At 42.5% G+C, this 14,075-nt stretch overlaps 1 protein-coding gene across 1 annotated transcript in view; it reads right to left on the reverse strand.

Annotated features, from left to right (window-relative positions):
• Nucleotides 1–13,044: 13,044 nt before the first annotated feature.
• The window catches only part of LOC146199453 (solute carrier family 22 member 13-like), a 63,233-nt gene continuing 62,202 nt past the window's right edge, over nucleotides 13,045–14,075 (reverse strand). Inside the window, exon 10 of the mRNA XM_084592771.1 lies at nucleotides 13,045–13,286. Within this exon, the coding sequence (XP_084448897.1) occupies nucleotides 13,172–13,286 (115 nt within the window). The 3' untranslated portion in view covers nucleotides 13,045–13,171. The remainder of the gene's footprint in view (nucleotides 13,287–14,075) is intronic.

Consider the following 14,075-nt stretch of genomic DNA (forward strand, 5'->3'; position numbering starts at 1 on the left):
TCTTCTCACTGGTGGGTATACCCGCATAAGATTCTTACCGCGAGGCTATTTTCTGCATTGTCATTCATTTCTACTCCGTAATGTCAGGTTGTTGGTTTTAATTAAGTGGAGAAATTTAGAATGGGCTGGTGACTTCGAAATGCATAAAACTATAAATATACATCTTTTAGATTGTGAACGTATTACAGACTTGTTGATGGCCCTCTAGAAGAAGAAAAGAATGGTGGTTCAACCTGGGACCAATGATTTAGGTAAAGTTGGTAACCATAAGTAGGTTTCCCAATCTGATTTTTTCACGATAGGGGAAACAGAGACGCCTGAAAGGGTAAATAGCTGCCAAAACCAAAGGAAGCGTTGGTAGGACCCCCTTCTACGATATATAATTTTCCATATTCTGCTCAAATAACTATCACGTTTACGATTAGAAGCACTCTACTGGCCAATGATTAGCCCATTCTGGCGACGATAGCGATCAACGCGACTGATGAAGCGACATAGACCACGAATTTAGCACGGAAAATGGCTTTGCTAATCGTATAGAGCCGCATTCGATATAGTTCTTTCGCTAAGGGAAGCGATCACCAGTGCTGGCAGCCTCAAGAAAAAAGTGAGCCAATCGCAAGTTGTAATGCCAACGTTTATGAACGTCACATAATTTAGACCGCCTTTTTCACAAGAAAATCAGGCTTTAACCAAACGACTTTGGGTTGCATGACACTAATGTTTGCTCCTGCTGCACAGAAATACATGCGTCGCTTAGTTTTTCTTTCGCACTGAGCGAGCCGGCAGCGCAAGTCGCGCGCTCGCTCAATATTCGCCGACCGCACATCAGGAGCGCCACAGCTGTATGCGTGCTCATGTCTGGCGTATGCTCTGGTTTCATGACGTCATTGCTTCCACTACGGTACACAAGGACACCTTGCATCCCCCTAGGTTAGACAGGTGCAAGTAGAGTACTGTGCAAATGGCTGCAACACTACAGCATTGGCGCTGTGTAGGCTCGATTAAAAGAAAACAAGAGTGTCCAGCTGCACAAAGAAGGCCTAACTAAATACGCTTACCTTTGCTGACTCAGCAATAAAAAGGATATGATTTATTGGAGATAAAAAAATAGCTGTCTAATCTGTACGACGACTAGATTGTTCTATTGCGGGAATGTATACGCGCTGGCCCATGTTCTGTTGCCGCAAACAAAGTTCAGTTTTTAGTCACTCGTGTCCTCTGTGCTGTCGCGCAGGACAGCGAGTAACGGCACGTGGTAACTGAAGTAGAACCCATAGAACATACTGGTTACGTCGATGTGTAACGTAACGATGTAATCAATGCAAGTCGCACTTCTGGTAGTGGTTCTAAGTTGGTTAACAATTGTGACCCGAGTAGGCTGCGCATGAACGCAGACAATCACTGTGATTTCTTACCGTCGACGATAAAGTCGCCGCAGATGATGAGAGAAGCGCACAGTGTCAGCGGAATGCATGTGCTCCCATCAGCGTAGATCATTGTCCCGAGATACCGATGTTTCGGCTGCTTCGCGGACAGGTGGCGCCATGTGGTCCCAACACCGCAATTCTTGTTTCAATGGCAGCCGTTAGAAGCTCTACCAGACTAAGAATCATGTGCCTTAATTCGCAATGTCGTTATTCTAGTTACTAAATTAAAACCCGTTCTCAATTAATACTGCTTCACTTTAGGATATTTGAAGTATTACAACAGCGCACGAGATTTTTCGAAACTGCTCTAAGCCTCACTACATGCACCTATCATTCTCCTTTGACGTTCGTGGACGGAATCTTGACGGAGAATGGGAGCTGAAATTACTGCCGTTAAATGCATTCCTGCATTAAAACTCTTTACAAGCAGCGGATATATGAAACCGGCCACGACACAGAGTATATTTTCAGTTTGAGAGTCTTTTTTTGCTACAAGGCGCACAGAACTAGCAAATTTATTTATTTATTTATTTATTTATTTATTTATTTATTTATTTATTTATTTATTTATTTATTTATTTATTTATTTATTTATTTATTTATTTATTTATTTATTTATTTATTTATTTATTTATTTATTTATTTATTTATTTATTTATTTATTTATTTATTTATTTATTTATTTATTTATTTATTTATTTATTTATTTATTTATTTGCGGAGAAGGAGTGCCTTTATATTCAAACAGCGCAGAAAAGACGATGACAGAACAACGTCTATGGTACGAAAACATGGTTGCTCAGCTTCAACTTTTATCCCCAGTTGAGTCAGTGCTGGTGTAGTGCTTGTTCCGCCTTGGTCTTTTTCGCTCTGTTTGAATAAGAACAACCGACACGAACTCGCTCAGTTTTCTGTCCTAAAAAATGTCTCCAGCGTTAATTACATTACTTACAGCTGCTATTTATAAAACTGACTAAAGAATTAAACCTTTATAGATTGTCTTTAAACTGCGAACTTTGTCCTTTCAAGATATCCTTATTTTACTTTATTTTTCTGAAACTAGCATAATCTTGGTTTTATTTTTGCTTTGTTTTCATGCACGGAGGCGTATTAAAGTCCACGCTAATGATCATGCTGTTCATTGAGTTACTAGGATGTGTGCTGCGGTGTAATATAAGGATAAAAATTTGTGCGTTTTGCTTTTCTTTGCTCTTTTCAAAGTTAGGAAAATGTGCACCACAGATATACAGCATATATCGATATCGTGACATCGATAACTGCATTCTAGTATCTCGCATAGTTTTGAAAAGATAAATCTGTATCCGAATACACAAAACACCCGATACACCGAGCGTGTTTCAAAAATGTCCAGGATTTTTTATGTAAAGGTAACTGCTTTTCTAGGATTTTTTTTTTTTTTTTAGAGGGTTGGGCCATACGGCGGAGATCAGGTAAGAGACGGAGTGCTTCAAACATTCCTAACTAAATACGTTAAATTTTATATTTTTATTTCAAGGTGCCTGCCCGAATAACAGAATCTTAGCAAAAAACAAGAACCAGCTGACGCGAGAAATAATTGAAGCTGTCATCATTGACAAACTGAAAGCAGACAGCATCAGCATGCCCTCAGTACCCTCCTAGGAAACGAGATCACCTTCTTGTCCGGGTCAATTTGTGATGACCATTTTCTTACCCCTCTCATTCTTTTTTGCCTGTTAATTCTTACATAATCCTTTTACCTGATTTTAGCTACTCATTTAATTTTTGGCTGCTGATCCTTGCCTCATTAAATAATTTTTTTACTTGCTTTTATCTATAGCCTCATTGAAGTGTTTTGGCGTGTAGTTTGTTGGCCTAAATTTATTTTCTTTATGCATCTTCACCTATTCATGAATTTCGCCTTGGTAATTGTTGGCTCATCCTTGCCATTTTTCCCTTGTTATCATGTCTTGTCTTTTTACTTGCTTCTATGTCTCGTTTCTAGCCTCTTTAGAGATTTTAATTTTATTTTTTTGCGCGGCGTTAGTATTGTGGGCCCAGCCCTTGCCTTTTCTTCCTGCTTTTTTCGTGATAAAAAAAATCATGGCTACTGAGATTTTTATATCTGTTTTGTAGGTGCGCTTGCGCGTTACTACTATTCTGTTAAATATAAAGCGCGGATCAAAACATGTATAAAATAAAGTTGGAAGTTTACTCAGTTGCGTTTGTGTATCTCGTCCCCTTGTCTTCGTCTGCCAGCGCTACGATTCCATGATGAACGACAAGTACCAACTAGTCCAGCAACATACCCTGCGTTAATTACGTTTTATAAACTTAATTACTTTGTCGCGGGCACCCTGTCACCAAGAGCCGTCACTCTGTGCGATGGCTCCTCCAAAATATGCATCCACGCCAACTTCTTCGTGTTGTTACTGATTTCAATTATCCGTTATGCCCTAAAGAACAGCAGACAAAAATCACCTGCACCTTGCGTTTTGAGCTACTACGCAGCGCCAGGGCTAGTTCTACCCAAAATACGTGCTTTCCACACAGTAATATGGTTCCGCTTTGTGCCCAGTGATGGCAAGCAGTTGCATCCATATGAAATAGACGTCCTAAAGATAATTAACACTGCTTTCTGTATACATATTCAGTGTTTTAAGCCTTGCTGACAACGGCAGGAAAGCACTTATACGAAGAAATATTATAAAATGAAATCAGATGTGCCGACCAAGTCCTGAAACGTCTCACTTTTGCTTTGACCAATAGAAACGGTAATAAAAGCAACCTGAAGTTCCTGAGCGGCCGAGAAACGCAACCTTTCCTTTCAGACGGATCTTCTTAGCCAGCGGCTGCCTGCCATGAGTGCCAAAGATGTTCCACCAGTTACCTCTTCAAAGACCAAAGCAGAAGCCTCACAGGGCAGAGAAGCGTCGAAACTGCACGCTCCTGCTATCAAAATTATTACAACAGCTTAAAACAAGTGTTATCTGCAAGCTCTGCGACGTATACTTGCATTTGCATCCAGGGACTGCTTCAGAAGGCGCCACAATACTGACAGGCTCTAACGTATTTCATCACGAACAAAAATCTTACGCCATAAGGAACATTCTTGTCTCACACAATTAGCTACAAAATGAGTACTCTGGATTTTTTATTGTCTTTACTTCCGTACACTGATATTTTTAGTACTCCTATCTGTCAGAAAACAATTTTCCGATGAGTGTATTTTTTTTTTTTATGACGACCGCTGGTTTTCAATCTGAAGTTGAAAAAAATAAATTTTTTCTGCATTTTGATAGCGGCAGTTAATTGAGGTCATCCAAGTTATCACTGTAAACAATCTTAAAAAACACCCAAAAAATATACTTCTTTTGTTGTTGAAAGCAAAAAAATTAAATCCTAAAAGTGCAGTGATATGGCAAATCACTGATACGCTTAGCAGCATCCCACCTCTGCATTATTTCTTCAGAAATTCAGCCCATGTCAAAAACAGGCTTATAGCAACGAATTTGCAGTTACTGCGTGTGCGCAACAATGAATAGTCGTTAAAAGGCAGGTAGAAGCGTTGTTCAGGACAATTAGAGAAACTTTGATCCTTTTATTGAAGAAGAAAAACGAACTCATGTTAGCAAAAACCATTTTTATTATTTCCACATTTATGTTGTTTCCGGAGACATGCACATTACCAAATACGTTCAGAATGCAAGCATCCAAAACAAAAATATTAGCAGCAACCGCAAAGCAGATTTTAAACAAACCACTCACTCCTTTGCAGTATCATAATTTGTGCGACAAGCGAACAAAAGCAAATACTACAAGCAGTTATCGCAGCGAACCCTTTTATTCGCATGTTTCTCACACGGGAGAGTGAAAATATACTCACGAACCTTGAGCCTACGCACCTACGCAACACGTGGCATGAACACTTCTCACAGCGAACGGGTGAACACGGCGCACGCTGTAGAAATCCTTCGCATGATTGAAAAATGACCCAAATTTCTTTTGAAGCCGCCCTCAAAGCACAACGCGCACAAGTGAATCAAACAAGGTAAACACGAAGTAGCAAGTGCTGGCCGAACTGGCTCTCTGCCAGCTAGCAGATGTGTAAGAGAGGAAGAGTGCGCCGGCACATCCGGCTGACTGATCTCGATGTTTCGATGCTCGCAATTATTGTCGGCCCGATAGAAGCTGAGAAGCTGTGACAATTAGGCGGCGCTACTCGGCGGTGTGGAGCTTTCTGCTTCGTCACAGATGCCACTATTATTTCAATCTGTGTGACTGCCCTGGTCCGCTCGCTTCACTCGGGCAGATGGTCAGGCGAGATTCGCAACATAGAGATGGGTCAGCCTGATGTGTCAACGCACTGTCTGCTGCGCATCTGCTGGTATACAGAGCCCTGTCATGCACTTTTGCCCATTTCAACAACCGTTCGCGTATTTCATTTTGCTTTGGGTGCATCTGCACATTTGTGACGAATGCCTTGGAGTGCATAGTGCACACCTTTCCAGCTTCGCTTAGACTGCACTGCCGTGCAACTGAAGACAGACGCAGATGTAATAGTATAGACCTTTTACAGAGAGTAGTTCCATTCTCCTTAATAGGTGGCGCCACTAGGACGACCGACATTGCTGGCCTTCGGAACGCATCGGCGCGCAGTGCGGACTGCTGCTGTGCATCTTGTGTGAGAATGCCGGCTGGCTTTTAAACACCGCTGCTTTGATGCAGGTGTCATCTGTATTGTAGAAGCATTCTGCGAGGAAGTAGAACTAATGACCCTGTTGTTTATTGACGGAAGAACAGACGATGCTTTCTACATAAGGTGCAAATCATGGCCTAGGCCACTGTTTTTCTCGGAGGTGTATCATGAGTTCCCCCCCATGCTCCTTTCTGGGACAAGAAAACACGTGTGAATTGTAGAGAAAGGCTATACCTCACGCACCAGCTCATTTTAGCACCGGCAGCAGCCATGGGAATGCGAGAACGACCCTGCCGTTTTCTGGGGAGTTGCATATATTGCGCCTTTGCACTGCTACCGCGCTATTTTCGCAGGGCGTTAAGAAGTACCTTGACATGGCTATTAATGTACATATATGCATTTATAAGAATTGATTGTGCAGAGAAGGAAAGTCAATGCGGGCATGTCAGTGAGCCTTCTTACTTTAATTAGGTACTGTTCCCAAGGATATGCGGTATTGAATTCCGGCCTCGGTGGCTGCTTTTTGATGGAGCCGAATACCCAAGCACCCGTGTGCTGTGCAATATCAGTGCACGTTAAAGAACGCCGGGGGGTGGGAATTTCCGCATCCTCCACTCATAGCCTGAGTCGCTTTGGGACATTAAACCCCACAAATCAAACGAAACTTTAATTAAACAAGCAGTGCTGCAATACATGTTATAACTGCTGCCTTTATAAAACAAATGCACGGGCGAATGATGAAATTTACCAAAGATTTTTTATATCCCCACTTGCTTGGGCTGCCTAGTGTGGGTTCTGAATTCCCGTGCAGTTTCCAGTCACTTTCGCCCGAGCGCAGGTGAACGCCGCTGAGCGCCTGATGCGGCCTTCAAGCAGCGTAATAATCTTGAAGCCAGGACATTTACAGGAGGTAAAATTATACCTTATCAATTGTCGGGGATTACACGCGCGTCCATATTGAGCAGTAAATATTGTGCACAATGTTAAATGGTGAACATTCATAATGCGTCTCAGCCAGCACTGTCTGAACATGCATTCGCCCCTTGCTCAAGAAAATTAAAAAAAAAAAAAAGATGAGTTTGAAGGGATAATCAGTTTTTTGAGGGGATAATCAGAGGGAATAATCAGTAATCTATTCAGTTTTACAGGAAATCGTGTTTTTCAAAAAGAGCGCTAGAGGGGGAATTGATAAAAAAATGACGGCTGACGAGTTTGTAGAAACGTTGCAGCTAATGCAGGCAGTTAGGAGGACGCAATAAATGAATTGCATGGTTAAATTAAACATTATTAGCACCTACACATATTATGGGCATTCACATGAAGTTTTCTGGCTGTCTACAAGCTCGCTGCCCCCAGCGATAGCGGGTACGCCGCACCGTGCAGCCGAGTACCAGCGCGCCGGAAGCCGTCAAACCAGAAGGCCCGAAGGACGGCGATGGCGGAAGGGTCACATGATCAAATATGGCAGCGCCCATGCTCTCGCGCTGTAAAGGGTCTATATATCTAGAGGCATATCGGAACGTGAATGCTACCTGCGGCCCTCCGGTGCAGGAAAAAAAGAAAAAAGGATGAAGCAAGAGCAGTGAACCACGCAGTGACTAATGGTATGTACGACAATTGTTAGAAATAGTGCTTAACTGCATTTATACCTCGGTAATTTATCGTAAAACCTGATTTCGAAGATTGCGTATGAGTCACGCGACCATCGCCAGGTGACGCCGCCGGGCCGGGTAAAAGTCAGTAAGCTTGTGCGAGAACCCATGCACGTAGGGGATGTCAGCTAAAAGTCAGTGAGGTTAGGCTGTTTTGTGGCATGAGCCTGTGGTAGACGTCGTGTGGGTTAAGTTCGTTCAAGGCCAACAATCAACGCGGCCAAGAATAAAGGATGAGTGAACAGAAGGGGTGTGTAGAGGAGGGGAAGGGTGGCGATAACATGAAGAAGGGAAATAAGCATATAAAATAGAGTGATACTCTTACGGACCGAGAGTAGAAAAAGAAGAAAGAAAAGAAAAACAACCGCTGGCGCATCCCTTCTTATCTCTCCCGCCCCTCTCCACGTTGATGTCATCCCTGAAAAGAGTGCCAAGGGTCGTTTATTACCCTCGTGCTCTTTATCTCGCTCCAAGATTTGTGCCTGAATCTCTGAATAAAAAGGCAAACTGCTGCAACTCGGAAGCGGAAGTGCTCCGAAATTGGGAACACGTCCAATATTTTCTCTTTCGGCAGGGCAAAAAAACAAAAATTAAAAAAAAAAGCACAGTGTGCGTGGATGGCGACATAGCTGCCGCGCCACAGTATACGAGTTATGTGGCTAGCGCGCGTCAGGCTTGCGAGGCTCGATGTTGACGTATAAAAGATGTAATTTGTGCTCGCCGCAACTTTCATCTCGAAAGAAGTTCGTGCTATATGAGGGCTGCGCTGGAGCTAAAGCGAAGGGAGCATCGCCGCCCAACCGGTGGTTTACTTTTTAGGCTATTATCGTTGCGGTAATTTTTCTTCACTCTCCAGATATTTTACCGCTGGGATATTACTAATCTGGAAAGAGAAGTGCCTGTGTTCTCCCCAAAGGCAGGAGGCGCACCATGACACATATTCCAATTAGTCGCTTTGCCTTCAAAAACAATAATTTACACGTAACACAGCCCTGCTTACCTCGTCATCAGGCATGCTTAAAGTCTGATATTAATTTGCCGCTTGCTGTGTGAAATTGCATGAGGAAATATTCAGACATGTGTCCCCTGAAACTGGATTCTGTATCCATTCGCCATATATAGAAAGCGCGGTTTCGGTGGACAGCGCTGTCAAGCGTAAAAAGGCACTTACGTTTTTCCCTTACGTGCGCGAAACAACAGCCGCTTAGAGCAGACTAAAAGACAGACAACCTACATCGTTCCCTGTACACCGGCTGTTGAGCAATCACTTTCAAATATTCTAAATGATGACTCCGAGTAGGAAAATATATTTTCAATCATATGCTTTAAGCTACGGTTGATGTTTTCTGTTGTTTTTTTTTTTTTTTTTTTTTTTTTTTTGCTAGAATAGTTCAAATTTCGTCAACAAGAAAAGTAATACTAATCATTTTTTTTTTGTTTCAAATTAATTTCTGTTATTTTGTTAGTGCCTATGAGGTTTTGAAAACATTGTTCAAATGATACCATATCACCTTATTAGACAAATAAAAACGTGTTTTCTAGAGCATTGCGACGAGAGGAAATCTGGCGGTTCTTGCTTCGCGAACACAAAACTGAGTACTTCAGACGGCGCATCAAGGCTCGACCGAAACGAAAGGCCTACCGATGATGTGTCGCGCTGACTAAAGCTTCGATTCTTTTTTTGTTTATTTTGCTCAGTTGCTCTAAACATAATGAGAATGCAGTTAGCAATGGCTGCCGTTTACATTCCATCAAGTGGCGAAGCACAAAAATATATAAGCACAAGACGTAACACAACAGCGCATGCAGTTTGATTGTGGTATGAATCATGATCATGACCTACGCACTCATTGAAACAAGCTATCAGTGAACGTCTCACTTCCACTGAGCTTCCAGCGCGTCTATTGCGATCAGTGACTGTTTAGGGACAAAAAAAAAAAAGAAGAAAAGCGCTGCATTTTTTCGCGATGTAGGGCCTTTGAAAATGAGTTTTGCATTGTTTCAAGGACTGATATGGCGTCTTCCTGCCCATGACTTTGGAACTCCCCCTTTGCACTAGCCGCCGGTCTACGTTCACCAAAAGTCAGTTGTGAATTTTACTGTAAAACTATGTAATTTCTTTTTTAAGTCGATATTTATTGCCTCAGGGCATCAGTAGGTTATGAGATGAAGGATGAATAAATGATTAAATGAATGGAAAAAGGTTGGCTGCTTTTATGAAGTCCAGAAGTGAGCGATGATGAGGTCCCTGCGTCCAAGTGACGTATGAGGCAGGATTGGTTGCTGAAAGGCCAGCTATTCTCAGGTGCCGGATTCGTGTTGGCTTGAGTGCTGGGCAGTCCCACAGCAAGTGGTGGATGTCGGCCTCGACATATTCGTTGTTACAGATCGGGCATCCTGGGCGAGGATATAAGTGTTGGAAGTATGACCACGTCCTAGTTACTGCTGGTGTAAGGGCAACACCGACCCGGATCCTCCTAAGCGCAACCTCCTCTGCACGGGTGAGACCGCGGGGAAGGGATATCGCACACGGAGGGATAAGTGCACGTGTGCGGCGCCGGAGGTGCTCCTTTCTTGACAAAAGGAGGGTAGCGTCAAAAAAAAAAAAACTATGTAATTAGTACAGTTTTGTGAATAAACAGTCAACTGTAGTGAAGAGTTTATTTCCGAAAATATTTCATATTTATTTTTTATTTCCTATTTTGATTTTTTTTTTAATTTTCCCACGCTAAGTATAAGAACTCCTCGGAATTTCCGGACCATTATTTTTACGCCACCACAACACTGTCCAGGACTTGTCTGTGTAGATGACATTGATGCAGCCTCCCATGTCAAAGGGATGCCATGGTCTTGCACCCTATGAGACACTGGTGAGTCGAGACTGTGCATGTAAGTAGCGTCATGTGCACGCTCTGATCACGACCCCGTGATATCATTTCCAACTGTCTATGTCGCCGGGAACGGAGAAAAACATCTCAGGACGAAACAAAAAGAAGCGTCGCAAAATGAGGACCCGAAATTACTGTTACATTCCTGCGAAGTGTTGCATAAATTGCCTGAATAATCGAAAGCAATCAAGAGCATCCCGGAAGTTAACGCGCGAGCACAGACGTTCAAGAGCCATATATGACGACACCTCGCACAACGTCGTAATTAGGCGGCATGGTGGAGGTCAATAACACTAAACATCGTGCGAAACAAAGTTACGCTGACGTTTATGTGACCTACCAATAGGAGCCTCACCAGGTTGCAACGCATATCGATAAGTTGAATAAAGCTGTGCTGGAAAGGTGCAGTAAAATTAAATTTCCCCTATCATCATCGCAAGGCTACGGCGGTGTGCACCAAGAGAAATATAGCTCTAGCCCACAACTCAGTCACACGGTTTTGCTATCAGCGAAGAGAACATGCGCCCAATACTCATTCCTTGAAACATTTCCTGTGACTAGATAATAATTTTATTCTTGCTGCATTCGCATCCCGTACACCTTGAAGAGAATTGTACTAGCAGGAAACTGCATGCTGTGAGTTCAGCAATGCTTATAGAGCCCCGTTCTAAGCCGGAGTTTGATAGAAACTCTTTTTAGTAGTGAAATTTATTGTAGTTATGTTACCTTTCTCTTTCTCCTCGCTTTTTTTTAACCCTTCATTGTTTACTGTCGGCAGCCTTCTTTCCTCTTAGCGAGTGCTTGTTTTCTCACAAAGTGAACATATGTTTCTGCCGAGATCTTGACGCAAATAATTTTTATTGCCACTTTTTATAGTTAGAGTGAAATAGCGATTGACAAGAAATAAATTAATATCATTTACTTAGTGTTGGCCTAAATATCTATAACAATGTTCCTGCAGCAATTCATGCCGGCTAGCTAGTTCACTTCATCTCCTAGTAAGCTTCCTTCTTCGTAAACATCGATTGTTATTCTTTATTGAAATGTTCAGCTTTTAATTTCGCAAAATCAGCGACAGTCTTCTTACCCTTGAGGGGAATGCATGCTTCCTATGCGTGTACCAAGCAGATTGCTTCCAAAATACTTTAGTTGTGTTTGTTAGGTTCCACCTTCTGAGCTAATTCAGGAATTAATAATAAATGTGGGAAATTTAGCATCAAATAAGTGTAGGAGAATTTACAAAGCAAGTTCTACGTACACAAAGTGAATTCAAAACACTCGTAATGTAATTTTATCGTAAGTACATTGTTAGGCGGCATGTTATTACGAGCTGATTACCCCAAGCCTGACGTTACCGTAAATCTCTTATAACAAAACGAGCCAGCATCTTTATCACTGCCATTCTTAAGCTGAAACTTTTACTGTCAGGAAAAATATACTAACTATTGAAAAGATACTTTTACTGTGACGTTGTAGAATACTCTCCAACCTCATTTTAGTAAAGACTGTGATGTATGTAAAATTACGCAATCCTCCACATGTGTAATCTGATAAGAAGTCAATTCCCTAGTGCGGGCCCTGTACTAGGCCCCAGAATTAAGTGCGAACCTGAGCAGCTCATTCAAAATGAAAAATCGGGCTTTTTTGTCCAAAAATGCCAGTTTCTTATGCATATGGTTTCCTGGTACTTCGCATAATGAGAGAGCTCGATTGCAATACTTCCCTCGTATAGATAATTTCTCTCGAGAAATAAAACCTCCCCAGAATTCAGCGGTAATCTGTAATATATGGCTTCACATGCTGCAAGTGTAAACCAAATAATAAAGTTGCATTATTTTATATACTTGTGACAGCTATTTTCCTTTTTTTTTTAGGGAACCAAAACCAATAAGCTTGTATGCAGCTTAAACATACGCTTCCCGAAAAAGGATATCAATTCAAGGCCACTTAAATAATCAGGACTGTTAGTAAGGATTTGAGGTCGCATCAGACTGCACAAATTTGAAACCTGAACACATCCCAAGTTTTTTCAGATACACTCTCGTTTTCTTTCCGGTTGCATAAACTCTGAAGTTTTGGTAATAACGTAACACTAAAATGTGAATGTGGTCTGTATTAGTTAGCCCCACCGTGATGGCGCTGTGGTTAGGGCGCTAGACTGCTATGCCCAAGGATACGGGATCCAATCCTGGCCTCGGCGGCCGCTTTTCGGTCCAGGTGAACAGCAAGGCGTCCATGGGCTGTACTATGTCAGTGTACGTTAAAGAACCCCAGGCGGGCGAAACTTTAGGAGTCCTCCACTACGGCGTCTCTCATAGCCTGAATCGGTTTGGGACATTAAACCCCACAAAAACAAACAAACTTTGTGTAATGCATTTATTTTTTCATCACAAATAGCACGAAAGTGAGCTGTGGGGCTGAAGTTCACTCTGAATGTTCATGGGACAGCAGTAATAATGGGTTTGCAGACCAGTGAAGTATTTATGAATGTTCCGTCTACAACAACCACAAACTGTGGATGCTTCACTTAAGCGTAGTATATATTGTTGGCACCACCACAGAGTCGCCATCAAATCCTATGTTCACTGCAGGTTGCCGGGTCACGGGCAGTTTCTTGCGAAATAGAGACAGACGGGTCCTGCGCGAGAAAGAATCGCCGAAATTCATTAAAGCAAAGCAAGGTCCCCTAAAAAAAAAACTAAAGGGGTGGTCAGAAAGTTAAAAGTTTAATACAGTTAGTCAATGGCATTGTACGGAGTACTGCTTTCGCTCATGGTTTATTAGGTCAAGGTCCAAGGACAAGTCAAAGTAATGGTTCGTCATTGGTCAGTCTAAGGCTACGGTATGCTAGCCTTAGTTTAGACTGCCCGCGCGAGATCACTCAGTTGTGCCGTCCCTAAAGAGTTTATCCAATCAGAGCGACGGCACATAATGTTCGGCGGAGTTCGATTCTATTTCGCCCTTGCGTATGAGAAGAGCTGCCATTGCTGGCATATTATTCCAGCTAGAAAATGTCGTCGGGTCTCGTGACGTCACCTAGTCCGCCGACGAATTAGTGCCCGCGGGTTTGTCATTTGCCAGCTACCACCCGCATGATGAATGCCCTTGATTGTTTGAGGCTGCGGGCTTTAAACAGGGGGTTGCCACAGCAACCAACGGGCGTAGGCTTCTATGGGAAATGCCAATGACGTTGTTAGAATTAAGACATTTCGGAATAGCCTAACAAACCAGGGCAACAGCGCACAGAATTTTGACGTTGAATTTGGGTAATCCTATAAGTGTAAAGTTCAGCACAGTAAACATTCCAGCCTTGACAAGCTGGTAAACGAACAGTAGACTAACATTTCCTGGTAGCACACTGTAAGGTAAAGTGTATTTTACAATACAGGTTCGAGCAGTTGCTTCGCTTACGGAAGCACCGCCTATG

The sequence above is a fragment of the Amblyomma maculatum genome, chromosome 2 (genome assembly GCF_055883805.1).
Source record: "Amblyomma maculatum isolate TAMU_Amacu chromosome 2, ASM5588380v1, whole genome shotgun sequence".
NCBI lineage: Eukaryota > Metazoa > Arthropoda > Arachnida > Ixodida > Ixodidae > Amblyomma > Amblyomma maculatum.